Consider the following 13,775-nt stretch of genomic DNA (forward strand, 5'->3'; position numbering starts at 1 on the left):
TATAAGATTTATTTTACTGCGGTTGGACACACAAGGATTCAGAAGCAGCTGTCTAAATAGTGGATAACCCCTTAAAATAAGATTATCTGCAACTTTAAGCATTAGTCCACACGCAGTGATCTTAATCCTTAATCATTGGATGTACTCAATGCTCTGTAGCTAGCATGGTCAGATGAGGAAATTAAAGCTCCAATCTGCAGCTACTGTGAAACGACTGGTCACATGCAGCGACAATACACGTCATGCACAGTGGGAGAACGAATGCAAGATACTAGGAGGTTTTATAAATAGATTCCAAGCTTCACTTTAGGACCCACTACACCAAAGTACATAAAATATATCAATATAACAATACTCATAAGGCACAAATTAGGTGTCCAGGTTGGGGACATTAGTACAGAGACCCCTCTATATAATATTAAAGGACCATATATAGTCACAAGGTGGAGTACTCCTTAAATAAGGACCATAAAAAAAGAAAAAAACAAGCGGAGTAGACACAACCCACCAATACAATTAAAAGATGTTTTTAATATACTATTACCATTAAATACATACTGGTCTAAGGAGGAAATAGTTGGGGGAACATTAAAATCCAAGTATCATATGCAGCACCCAGTGAAACACCTTACAAGCAGTGCTGTGGAGTCAGAGTCCTAATATATTCAGTAAATTGGGTTCAGTAGCTCAGGACAGGATGTGGTTTAAAAATTTTTCTTAAGAATTTGGGAAAATATGAAATGTCCTAAAAATGTCTGTTCTGTTCCTGATCTAAGGATCTCGGTTGTTAGTTGACATGAATCTGTGCTGCATTTTATGTACATGATCAGTAGTGACCAGTGCTGTAGAGTCATAGATGAGATGAATCTGTGCTGCACTTTATGCACATGCTCAGTAGTGACCAGGGCTGTGGAGTCGTAGATGAGATGAATCTGTGCTGCACTTTATGTACATGCTCAGTAGTGACCAGTGCTATGCAGTCGTAGATGAGATGAATCTGTGCTGCACTTTATGTACATGCTCAGTAGTGACCAGTGCTGTGGGGTCATAGATGAGATGAATCTGTAATGCACTTTAGGTACATGCTCAGTAGTGACCAGTGCTGTGGAGTCGTAGATTAGATGAATCTGTGCTGCACTTTATGGACATGCTCAGTAGTGACCAGTGCTGTGGAGTCATAGCTGAGATGAATCTGTAATGCACTTTATGGACATGCTCAGTAGTGACCAGTGCTGTGGAGTCGTAGATGAGATGAATCTGTGCTGCACTTTATGCACATGCTCAGTAGTAACCAGTGCTGTGGGGTCGTAGATGAGATGAATCTGTGCTGCACTTTATGCACATGATCAGTAGTAACCAGTGCTGTGGGGTCGTAGATGAGATGAATCTGTGCTGCACTTTATGCACATGATCAGTAGTGGCCAGTGCTGTGGGGTCGTAGATGAGATGAATCTGTGCTGCACTTTATGCACATGCTCAGTAGTGACCAGTGCCGTGGAGTCGTAGATGAGATGAATCTGTGCTGCACTTTATGCACATGTTCAGTAGTGACCAGTGCTGTGGAGTCGTAGATGAGATGAATCTGTGCTGCACTTTATATACATGCTCAGTAGTGACCAGTGCTGTGGAGTCATAGATGAGATGAATCTGTGCTGCACTTATGTACATGCTCAGTAGTGACCAGTGCTGTGGAGTCGTAGATGAGATGAATCTGTGCTGCACTTTATGTACATGCTCAGTAGTGACGAGTGCTGTGGAGTAGTAGAGGAGATGAATCTGTGTTGCACTTTATGCACATGCTCAGTAGTGACCAGTGCTGTGGAGTAGTAGAGGAGATGAATCTGTGCTGCACTTTATGTACATGCTCAGTAGTGACCAGTGCTGTGGGGTCATAGATGAGATGAATCTGTGTTGCACTTTATGTACATGCTCAGTAGTGACCAGTGCTGTGGAGTCATAGAGGAGATGAATCTGTGCTGCACTTTATGCACATGCTCAGTAGTGACCAGTGCTGTGGAGTCATAGATGAGATGAATCTGTGCTACACTTTATGTACATGCTCAGTAGTGACCAGTGCTGTGGAGTCATAGAGGAGATGAATCTGTGCTGCACTTTATGCACATGCTCAGTAGTGACCAGTGCTGTGGAGTCATAGATGAGATGAATCTGTGCTGCACTTTATGTACATGCTCAGTAGTGACCAGTGCTGTGGAGTCATAGATGAGATGAATCTGTGCTGCACTTTATGCACATGCTCTGTAGTGACCAGTGCTGTGGAGTCATAGATGAGATGAATCTGTGCTGCACTTTATGCACATGCTCTGTAGTGACCAGTGCTGTGGAGTCATAGATGAGATGAATCTGTGCTGCACTTTATGTACATGCTCAGTAGTGACCAGTGCTGTTGGGCTTATCGACTCCACAGCCCTGCTTACAAGACAGTTCATATAAAGAAACATTTTAATATGACAGCCAAAGCAACCGGGACCTAATTTTAAATAAGCAGTTTAATGTAAAAAAAAAATCATTATTGATAGTGAAGGAGGATACGATGAGCCCACCACGATGCATGTTTCACATATTACCTTTCTCAAGGGGAGGTGCCCATTCTTTTTTACATTAAACTGCATATTTCACCTTAGGTCATGGTCCCTTGGCTGCCCTGATGGAACATTTCTTCATATGTACTGTCAGCCCCCTGACGAAGGAGCCTCGCTCCGAAACGCACGTCGGGGAGACGCGCCGCCAGCCTGCTTGACCGCACTGGTGCCCACACAGATAACTTTGAGGATATCTCTCCTCTCCTGTTCTCCTTCCCCCTACTTCACCTGGCATGTCCGGTGTTAGCTCACTGTACTCTCACTTGCGGGGGATATGTTCTTGTTACATCTAACTGTATACTCCCACTTGTCATTGCTTGGTGATACCATGGCTAAGGGATATTATGCCAGCTATGTCTGAGATTGGTGATAATTATATTACCTTTCCATCCTTTAACCCTGTGCAGTATAAATAACACACTTTGTTGCCCTACTCAGTGGCCCTATTGAACTACAACAGGCACATAGAAAGGGTCGGTTCCATGGTTATAACTGGTGCAATCTGTTTTAATCTTTGAGAGCCTACACTACGGTTACCTTATTTCAACTAGTATATATATATATATATATATATATATATATATATATATATATATATATATATATATATATATATATGTGGAGATTTTTACAAACTAGATTAAGGCGGCACTTGTTATTTATCTCTATAATTACTGTGCATTTGCAATTATTTATATTGATACCTTTGTGCTAGTTTTGTCGGGTTAGGCGCGTCTTTCAGCACTCTTGCACTTTATTTCCCCTGCACATGCTCCCCCATTTTCCCTGCTCTGTCCATGTTTTTCAATAAAGTGATTTTTGCTAATAATTTGGATCTAGATGTCGTATTTGTGTGGTTGCTCCACACCTTCTCTCTCTATTGCATAAACGATGGATCCCCAGTTGTCAATTTTGTAAATCAGCATGTACTTACGGTTAATTTTAGGATGCTGTTAGATACCTCTGCTGTAATACGATATGTACTGTCTTGTAAGGTGCTTCGCTGGTGGGTGTTGCATATGATCCTTGGATTTTGATACTGTCCCAACTATTTCCTCCTCCTGAGACCAGCGTGCACATAATATTTTTCAATAAACTAATCCTTTCATGTTACTGGTGTTTTGGGACTACTCCGTCTGTTTTATTCTTTTGTGAAAAAAAAAAAAAAAAGTCTAGTTTAGCTCTTGAGAAAGGAGAGAGTTAATGAAGCACCCTAAACACATAGGCGGTCTCTTCCTGGCGCTCCGAGAGACTGCGAGCGTGCCCAGACTAAATAGAGACTGCTCTGAATGGAAGCCTTTCATGGTAAACTGCTCTAGTCTCAGTCTGGAAACCTAAACCAGGAACCGTGAAACCAATCACTTGTAAAGGAGGAGCAGCTAGTCGGTGACGATCGCCCAGCGCCGAGTATATCAATGGCTGAATACTACCGGCTTCGGGAGGACTACAGAGAACGTCCAAGCACAACCAGACAGATGGACCTGCATTTCTTTCCTTCTCCCTAAAGGAAAACATGTCACCACTCACTGAGTAAAACCAAAACCCCTCGAAGTGTAAACTGTCCTGAGAGTAACCCACAACCTTCCAGCAGAGCTGCGAGAAAGCAACGCCGACTGTGCTACTCCTCTACACCGCCTCATACATGTTAAAAAAAAAAAATCTCCATCCTGGTGCTGGATCACATTTTCATCAGACTTTGGTTCATTATTTCCATTTTTATCACAAGTCATTTTCTGCTTTTCCGCTGAAAAAAAGAAACTTCAAAGATTCTCCCATCCATTAGGCTCTGTTCACACGCAGCACTTTTGCAGAGTTTTCTCTTTTTTGCTGCCAAAACCTGTTCTCTTGGCAATAAATACGTTGCATTCAAAACACATTCTTGCACAATTTTTGGGGTACATTTTTTGCTTTCTCTACAGTATATGTTTTAATAAATTAAGTTTTGTTCACCCAAAATGCGACATTTGTTGATATTTTCTCAGTCAGGGGGGAAAAAAAAAACAAGCATGTGCACCAGATTTCTGAAATATCTGAGCTTTTGCTGGTACACCAAAAACAAGCTTTTAATTCGCATAAAAACCGCTGCGCGTGAATATAGCCTTAGAATATAAAGTACGACCAGAACACAGGTTGCACATGGATGCTCCAGGGGTCATTTTGACTTGGATCAAAAGTGGAAATATTTCCGCAAAGAAAAAAAAAAACCCAACATTGACATGTGAACAGCTCCATAGTTTATACAGCAAATGCCAATGATGTGTTCTACGAGTGACCAAAAAAAGAAAATAAAAGGATCGAAAACGGATGTCCCTTAAAGAGGACCCATCACCAGGAGAAAAGCGACCAGTTTTTGCTCCCACTTTATGTATTCCTGCTGCTCCTCTGAGTATTAGCTTTTGATGCGTTTTTCAATTCATTAGTTTGGGTGACATCTGCAGCAAAAAAGCTGAAGGAATTGAGATGCGGCAGATTTCAATCCGCAGTCATGGAGGAAGCTGACAATTAGCAAACATTTACTTTTAACCATTTCAATTCAGTTGCATTTGTCCGCATGGCCACTAACTTGTACTGCAGCAATCCCATAACCGGACGTGCCTTTTAGGACTGATCATCCTGAGCCTCCTAGTTTGTGAACTAGGAACGTTAAACTCATGGAGTAGGAAGAATATAAAGAGATGTACGGGCATGTGTGGGGATTGTGATGGCTGACTTAGGTTACGTGCACACGTTGAGTAACATTTCTGACATCTCTTGGCAGGAAAGACGCAGCTGCAAAAACAGGCGTTTTGGGCACATTTTTGCCTGATTTGAGTGAATGGTGAAAAACACGGGGGTAAAAAAAAAAATAAAAAAAAAATAACCACAAAGGACTGACATGACGCACATTATTTTCTGCACCAAGTCAAAAATACTCAATGTGTGCATGACACGACAAAAGCGCACCAAATCTGCAACGTGCGCACACCACCTTAGCATCTTACTTGTGCAGAAAACCAAGATACCTTAGAAATGGAATATTTGGAGGGCACACAGGGATTTTTTTTTTTTTTTAGCATAATCTACTGCAGGACAAAATAGAAGACATACAGAAGCTTCTGCACACAGAGCAGAGTAATTGTGCTTATCTCTGTATGAAGAGCACGGTGTCCAGGTCAGGGGGATCAGATCTCCTGTGACTAATCACTTTCATATAAAACCACATCGCCGCCTGCTACAATCCAGTCATCCGTGCACCGTGCTGCAGGTCTTTCCTGGGCACGCACATCCCTCTGTTAGTGAGGGGATCCCACAGCTTCACCTCCTCCCCTGCCAGCTGGAAGAACCATGGTTGATTCACAGGAACAGCAAAGGGAGGGGAACGACGGGTCTTCGCCAAGTGAATACGGAGTTATAACAAGCCACTGAGATCCCTAATTACAGGGCTCCTCCCATCAACAAAGACCGAGGCCAAAAGTAGCCAAAATCCCAATCTCTCACTTTTTCCAAGTGACGATCCTCTCAAGATACAGCACAGATCTCCGCATAGCTGCCATATATACTGGTTTTATTTAAAGATAAAAAAGCATTCATACTACACATGTTGAGGAGCTGATGTAGTATCACGGAGTGCTGGATGAGGTTTACACATGAAAATCTGATGCAGTGCACATTCGGCTCAGCTACATTTGAGTGCATGTTTCTCGAGTATCTGCTCTTCTGTTGCAAAAGGAATATCTGAGTATTACGAGTGTTAAAATCTGGTTTGCTAAAAAAAACAATACCATGACAATGAGTATGGGAACACAATGTAGGAAAGATGTCAGGGTATCGGTGACACAGGCGCAATAATAAATTACCTTTGCTGTAGACAAATGGCAGCCGAAGAGTTTTGCCCTGCCGCGCGAGGCTGATATGTAGGTAGGTGACCCAGACGGCTGAGGTGAGCAGCACCAATAAGAGCAGCAGCTTAAATTGCCTGCGGATCTTCTTCACTGGCAACCAAGGCATCCTGCCGGCACCATCACCAGGCGCAGCGGTGGGGCCGCGGGCTGGCCTCCCTCACACACTTTCAGAGCACATCAAAGCCAAAGGGGGGATAACTGCCGGTGTTAGCAGAGAAATGCAGTCAGGTGGCAACATGGTTTTCGAGTTTAAGAAGAATGAATCACTTAACTGTAAATATTGATCTTACACTGAAAACATAAAAGAAACAAAGTAATAATGCACCCAACATAAAACAACAATAGGTGGACTGGATATGGCACCTCTCTTCTGTGGGTGGCACTCGTTCCGTCAAGAGCTCGAGTCCATGGCCAGGCTATTGCCACAGGATGAGGCTAACGTTACTGGTCAGAAATGGGTTAAAAATATTAATTGATCTAGTAGACTGAATTCTAAAGACAATAAAGGTCTGTCTTTGGGCAGACAAGGCATGGGAAAACTGTGAAAATCTCGGTGGGTCCCAGAACGGGACACTTTAAGTGCCAATCTTCGGATCAATATATTACACACAGGATTCTGTTCACTGAGGGGTTTTTTTGCAGGACTTTTTGGAGCAGAAACTCTCCAAGGGTATGTGCACAAGGAGTCTTCTCAGATCCACCTAGAAAGTAAAGCAAAAGCTTCCAAAAAATAGGAACATGACGCGCAGCAATGTCAAAACGACAGTGCTGTGCATATTTTCCATCTTAAGCCACTTCTTTTCGGAAACAGAAGACACGACACACTCATTCTCGGTTGGCTTACACTCGGAAGTTTAGTGAGAAAAATGCCTCAAGGATGACGGCAAAGCAGCCTCATGAAAACGACCGCCGGCTCTTTCCGGAAGGGGTTTCACCTGGAAAGTCTTAGGAGGTTGCACTGGAATCTAAACTTTGCCATGCGCACGTACCCAAAGTCTCTGTGCACACAAAGTCTATCTGAAGAATTTCCGGAGCAGAAATTGAACGGAAACTCCAAGTTTTTGGAGAATTCTTGCATTTTTGAGGACGATTTGGAGTTTCTACTAACTAGTATCTGCTTCAAAACCTCCTTAAAAAAAAAAAACCTCAGTGTGCACATAGCCAAACGGTGAGTCATTTTGGAGCAGAAACTGAGTGGAAACTCCGCATCTCGACTCCAAAAACTCACCGCAAAAAAGACTTTGTGTGCACACACCCCAACGCTCCAATCAAAACTAGTTTGTTTACTTTTTTCTTAAACGTCTCCTGTTTTTTTCTTTTTGGAAACTTTCTGTACCAAAAACATAAGGAAAAAAAAAAAAAAAAGACACCCTTACACAAGGAGAAAGTGATCCATTATTGAGTGGTCATATTCGGGTCATACCTGTGCTTTCTGGGCCCTCTGTATATAAATACGGAGGCCAATGCAGAGTGGTGACCCCCCCGGCAGCCATCAACCATGACACATACCCTAGCTGTCCCTCTCAGCTACGCCATGGCTAATACAATATCATTGGATCTGTCGGAGAAATCCAGGAACCAGGCTTTGGTAACCAGTACTATAGAAAAATGACAACGTTTCAGCCATCGCCCATAAGGCTAGTAAGCTATGCAGGTCTCGATACAGGCCCTAATGCTGATTTTTCCGTACTCATAAACTTACCGAAGAAGGATGTCTGGCGCCGGGGTTCTGCGTTGCTACAACCTTGTGGAGGGCTGAACCGGACTCATCTATGATCTGTCACTAGTCCCAGTTTATTGGCCGGGTAGGAGTTGGGGTCACACGGGGTGGATGTCAGTCCTGGCTACCCAGGGATTGAAGGCTGAGCAGGGAAATCACTGTATCAATCTTCTGACACATCCTTCCATCTATGGCTACATAGTAAACAGAAGGCAGATGCAGCCAGCCATCATCCTGAGAGGTGACACTCTCCAGACACACAGTGAGGGCAGCTCTCTCCTTCCTAGGACACAGACAGGTCCCCACACATGATCCCCACTCACCCTGCAGCTGTCACTCAATCCCCCGGCCCAGTGTCCCCTCTCACCGAGCTCTCCTGGGGACGGTCACTCACTGTCCGGGTGTCCTTCACGCCCCTCCTCGCGCTCTTCACATGATTACCATCTCATTCCACAGGTGCCTCAATGCCGGGGAGTCTCTTTTTTGTGTCCCTACCAGCGACTGTCTATTTTCCTTTGCATCCTCCCTTCACTCATAGGTAGCGGTCTCTTTATTCCCGTCAATCAACTCTTCTCGCTTCACTCCTCTCAAGCAGGTTTTCCTTTCCCAGCCTCAGCCCGGAGCCGTCTCTTTCTTCTTCAGACGCTGTCTCTCTCTCTGTCTCTCCCTGTTTCTCTCTCCTCTACAGAGCATCAACGCTGCAGAGCAACCAACCCTGAAACGGGACCACTCTGAACACTGGCATGCGCCATCCAATCAAACGCCTTCGCTTTAGAAGCCGACCAATCCAACGCCTAGACTAACGGGACCACAGAGAAGTAGGTTGCACCCGGCGTCCATCTCCACGCCAACGCGCGCACACCTTGCGGGCTAAACCATTCTGTATCCGGGGGTGTCCTGGGAGATATTGCTTTTTTACATATGTCGATAGCATATAATTTCCTACAAAGCGTTTTCGTTTCTAATTAAAAACATGATTTCTATTTAAATAACATAGGTTATAGTTAATGCAGGGGGTTAATTGAGCTGGAGTCTAAGAGACACGACAAAACATCCCCCTATGAGATAGGATGGTAGGTTCCGAGTTGATGAGAGGAGCCTTTGTGGTTTGCAGTGATGCTAAGAGCTGATCCAGGATGCAGCATTGTGTACTTTGGACATAAAAGCATCATTTATAGGGAATGTGGATGGAGAATGAGGGACTGGCTGCTGGGTTACATAATATCAATGAAGATATGTGTGATTGGAGAGTAGCAATAGTAAAACATTCATATATAAATATATATATTGAGTGGAATTGGAATTTACAGAAGTCAGGACTGCAAGGTGTCATGTCAGCCCCACCTTTGATGATTGCAATCTCACCCTGTAAGGGAACAACCCTCTTTTTTTCAGCAAATCTGGCACCGGTAAACCGTTTTAGCTTTTATTTTATTCCAGCTGCTTATAAATCTGCTATACAGTTCAAGAGCTACGGGCCTTTTTTATTTAGTGACAAATTTTTATGGACTTTTCCAAGAGGGCGTGGCTTCTAGGGTAATAATGCAGCCTAAAGACACGCCCAAGGGGATCCTGTGAGCCACGCCCCCTTTAGTAAAGACCATAAAAATATATCTGGAACAATATGGCGGATTAAAAAAATGGAAAATCACATACTGAGGAGAGCAGCAGGAACAAAATAAGAGCAAAATCTGCCGATGTTTGACCTGATACTTGCAGTGGATGAATCCCAGCCGTCAGGGCCGGCTCCAAGTTTTTGAGGGCCCCGGCCGAAAGAGTCTCAGTGGGCCCCCCCTTTAACACATACCACGATTCATGCCATGTGACATCCGTGGTGCTGGACAAAAACGGACTTGTCTCCGTGTGGATCACACGGACACGCATGTGATCCACACGGACACTCGTTTTGTGGCAAAACACGTTCATGTGAAGGAGGCTATTGATTAGTAGTGTACTCATGAAAGAAAGAAGAGAGAAATAAAGAATAGAGAGAGGACAGAAAGAAAGGGGAAATAAAGAACAGAGAAAGAAAGAACAGAGAGAAAGAAACAGAGAGCGAAAGAAAGAATAGAGAGAAAGAAAGAAAGGGGAAGTAAAGAACAGAGAGAAAGAAAGGAAGATCAGAGAGAGAAAGAAACAGAGAAAGAAAAGAACAGAGAGAAAGAGAAAGAAAGAGGGTAAAGAAAGAACAAAGAGAGAAAGAAAGAGGGTAAAGAAAGAAAGAACAAAGCGAGAAAGAAAGAGGGGAAAGAAAGAACAGAGAGAAAGAAAAAAGAAAGAAAGAAAAAGAACAGAGAGAAAGAAAGAGTGGACAGAAAAAAAGAAGAGAGAGAAAGAATGAAAGAAAGAAAGAAGGGAGAGAGAAAGAAAGAGGGGAAAGAAAGAACAGAGAGAAAAAGAGTGGACAGAAAACAAGAACAGGGAGAGAGAGAAAAAGAAGGAGGGAAAGAAAGAAAGAACAGAGAGGTAGAGGGGAAAGAAAAGAGAGAAAGAAAGAGGGGAAAGAAAGAGAAAGAAAGAACAGAGAGAGAGAAAGAGAGCGGAAAGACAACAGACAGAGAGAGAGAGAAAGAACAGAGACAGAAAGAAAGAAAGAAAGAAAGAAAGAAAGAGGGGAAAGAAAGAGAACAGAGAGAGAAAGAAAGAACAGAGAGAGAAAAAATAGATTAGAGAGAAAGAACAGAGAGAGAGAGAAAGAAACAAAAAAATAAATATTCTATAAAGATACCAAAGCAGCCCGGCTTCCATTGTAGTGCCCACCTGAGCCTCCTGGTGCAGGACAGATCATGATCCGCTCACATGGCCGACATCCCCGATTCCAAGGCGATCCCGCTGTCCGCTCTGTCAGAGGAGGACACGGTGATGGATATGAAGCATTCCCTGAAGTGCCTCCATGGTTCCGTCACAATATCCTCCCAAAATTACCTCATTTCTGGTCAGATTCCAGCACGTCACTTCAGGTAGAACGTTACGTGCGAGTTTTAAAGTGCTCCTTGGGGTTCTGCTGTGTACTCCTATGTCCGCGGAAAAAGTAAGCTCCCGGCTGGGGCAGTCTCTCTCTCAAAATCGGGACTGTCTTGCTGGACCCGGGAAGGTTGGGACTCGGGAGGTATAAATGCTCCCCACCATACACCTCGTACACGCACGGCTCCGCTTTGTATGCCTTGTACACACACGTCTCCGCTCCGTACACCTTGCGCACCCCCGGCTCTGCTCCGCTCCATAAACACACGGCTCAGCTCCGTACACACAGGGCTCCGCTCCGTACACCTCGTACACACACGGTTCCGCTCTGTACACCACGTACACATGCGGCTCCGCACACCTCATACACACATGGCTCCGCACCGTACACCTCGTACACACGGCTCCGCTCCGTACACCTCGTACACATGCGGCTCCGCACACCTCATACACACATGGCTCCGCACCGCACACCTCGTACACACATGGCTCCGCTCCGTAAATTTCATACACACATGGCTCCGCACCGTACACCTCGTACACACGGCTCCGCTCCGTACACCTCGTACACATGCGGCTCCGCACCGCACACCTCGTACACACATGGCTCCGCTCCGTAAATTTCATACACACATGGTTCCACCTCGTACACACACGGCTTCGCTCCGTACACCTCGCACACACGTGGCGTGTCTCTACACGTGCAGGCCTCGCTCTGTGTCTGTCCCTGGCGAGTCTCCTACACGTGCAGGCCTCCGCTCTGTACCCTGTCTAGTCCCAAGGTTCTCCCTTGGCCCGGCTCTGGGCTTCTGCCTACGCTCCGCTGCTAGACTCTGCCCCTGTCCCTGACGTGTCTGTCTACACGTGCAGGCCTCCGTTCTGTGCTCTGTCCCTGGCATGCCCCTCGGTAAACGCAGGCCTCGCCTTGTACTTTGCCCCTGGTATGTCCTTTGCATGCGCAGGGTCCTGTCTACTACCGTACTCTACTACTCTATGCTTTGTCTCTGATACTTCGTGCGCTCTTGCACTTTTCGTACTAGGTTTTGCCGTGCTGTCTGCACGCATCTCTGTCCTGTATCTTTGCCTAGCCCTGCCTTGTGGCTCCATGCCTTCGTGCACGTGCCTGGTTGCCTGTGCCCGCCTGGTGTGCCTCAGCCGTGCCGCCTCTTGCCGTGCTCGCCTGCGTGCCTCAGCCGTGCCGCCTCTTGCCGTGCTCACCTGCGTGCCTCAGCCGTGCCCGTTGTCCAGTGCTATAGTGGTTTACGGCTGCGTGGCCACAGCGGTGCCGCCTCTAGTCGTGCCCGCCTGCTTATGCCATCGTCGGTACCACCTGCCGGTGCCCCCAGCTGTGGTCTCCGTGCTCCCTTGCACGCACGCTGGTTCTCGCATTGTGCCTTTTCGTGCTACTCTTGCACAAAGCCTTTTGCCTCTTTTGCTCTGCTCTGAACCCTAGTTTGCCTGCCAGATTCCGTAACCTGCCGACCGCTGCCAGAGGTCCGGACCTAGATGACTGCGGCCTGATGTCCGGAGCTGATGTCCGTAGCCTGATTCCTGGACCCTGTCAGTCGATGCCAGCACCCCGGATTCCGATGCCATTGAACCCGTCCCTGGCATGCCCTCGCACACGTAGGCCTCCGTCCTTGTACCCGTCCCTGGCATGCGCAAGTCTCCGTTCTGTGAATCTGATCCTGGCGTGTCTTCTTGCACGCACCCTGTTTTATCTCCTAGTTTGTCTGCCGGATTCCTGAAGCCAGCTGACTACTGCCGGAGGTCTGGAGCCAGATGTCTACACTCTGATGCCTGGACCCTGTCAGCCCTTGCCATCCTTCCGGAGTCCGATTCCTCGCACCCTGCCTTGGACTTTGGCGTGCTCTGGCACGCACCTTGTTATATGGATTCTGTGTGTTCACGTTTAGCACCTGTTTTACCTTGAAGAGTTCCTCATGCCTTGGACCTCGGCGTGCCCTTGCACGCATCTTGCTTTGTGTTCTTTGTGTGTTCACCTTTGCACCTGTTGTACCCGGAAGTGTTCCTGAATGAAGTTTACTTGAACTAATGCCTTGTCTCGTCTTGTCTTGCTTGCTGAGCCGGCCGTCTGGTCCAGCTGCTGTGGTGGCTCACCCCCGTGGTCTTGCCCCTGACACTCCCTGTATAGGGGGTGGTTCCTCACTAGGTCAGCTTGCCCTAGGTGGGTGGGTGCCACGGCCCAGAGGGTCAACTCATTCAAAGAGAAACGACTCAGCGTAAGCTGACGCTCGTCACAGGAGGAGTCGTCACCGCATGCTATGCGCGCCACTACCTACCCACTGTTAGCTGTACTGGACGGGGCTGTGCGGTGCGGCCTGCGGCTGCGTGCCATCATCCTCATCACCCCAGTCACCGGTGGTGTGCTGCCAGAGTGTGTGCAGTACGGTGGAGCAGGACGATGCGGGGGCTGGGGGCTATCCAGGAGGCCTGTTCAACTGCCGCCGGGACTTCAGACGCTGCCTGTGTGTACCACGCCAGGTCAGAGCCCAAGGTGACATGACAGTTTTAGACCATGTGTGCGGCTGCTTGCCCCAAAATGTGCCCTGAAATGTCCCAAGTTTGCCCTGGGCCTGTTCTGCATGC

General features: G+C 46.4%; 1 protein-coding gene across 7 annotated transcripts in view; it reads right to left on the reverse strand.

Annotated features, from left to right (window-relative positions):
* The window catches only part of B4GALNT4 (beta-1,4-N-acetyl-galactosaminyltransferase 4), a 110,573-nt gene extending 101,597 nt beyond the window's left edge, over window positions 1-8,976 (reverse strand). Inside the window, exons 1-3 of one of the 7 annotated variants that reach the window (XM_073554334.1) lie at window positions 8,569-8,976; window positions 8,184-8,343; window positions 6,437-6,679 (exon numbers count right to left, since the gene is read on the reverse strand). In XM_073554334.1, the coding sequence (XP_073410435.1) occupies window positions 6,437-6,587 (151 nt within the window). In that variant the 5' untranslated portion in view covers window positions 6,588-6,679; window positions 8,184-8,343; window positions 8,569-8,976. Of the gene's footprint in view, window positions 1-5,602; window positions 5,622-5,687; window positions 5,955-6,436; window positions 6,680-8,183; window positions 8,344-8,568 lie in introns of those variants that run through there. The other 6 variants (XM_073554333.1, XM_073554336.1, XM_073554335.1 and 3 more) reach the window with 6 other exon arrangements.
* Between the last annotated feature and the right edge of the window lie 4,799 nt (window positions 8,977-13,775).

The sequence above is a fragment of the Dendrobates tinctorius genome, unplaced genomic scaffold (assembly GCF_039654945.1).
Source record: "Dendrobates tinctorius isolate UK_male_01 unplaced genomic scaffold, ASM3965494v1 ptg000211l, whole genome shotgun sequence".
Classification (NCBI taxonomy): Eukaryota; Metazoa; Chordata; class Amphibia; order Anura; family Dendrobatidae; genus Dendrobates; species Dendrobates tinctorius.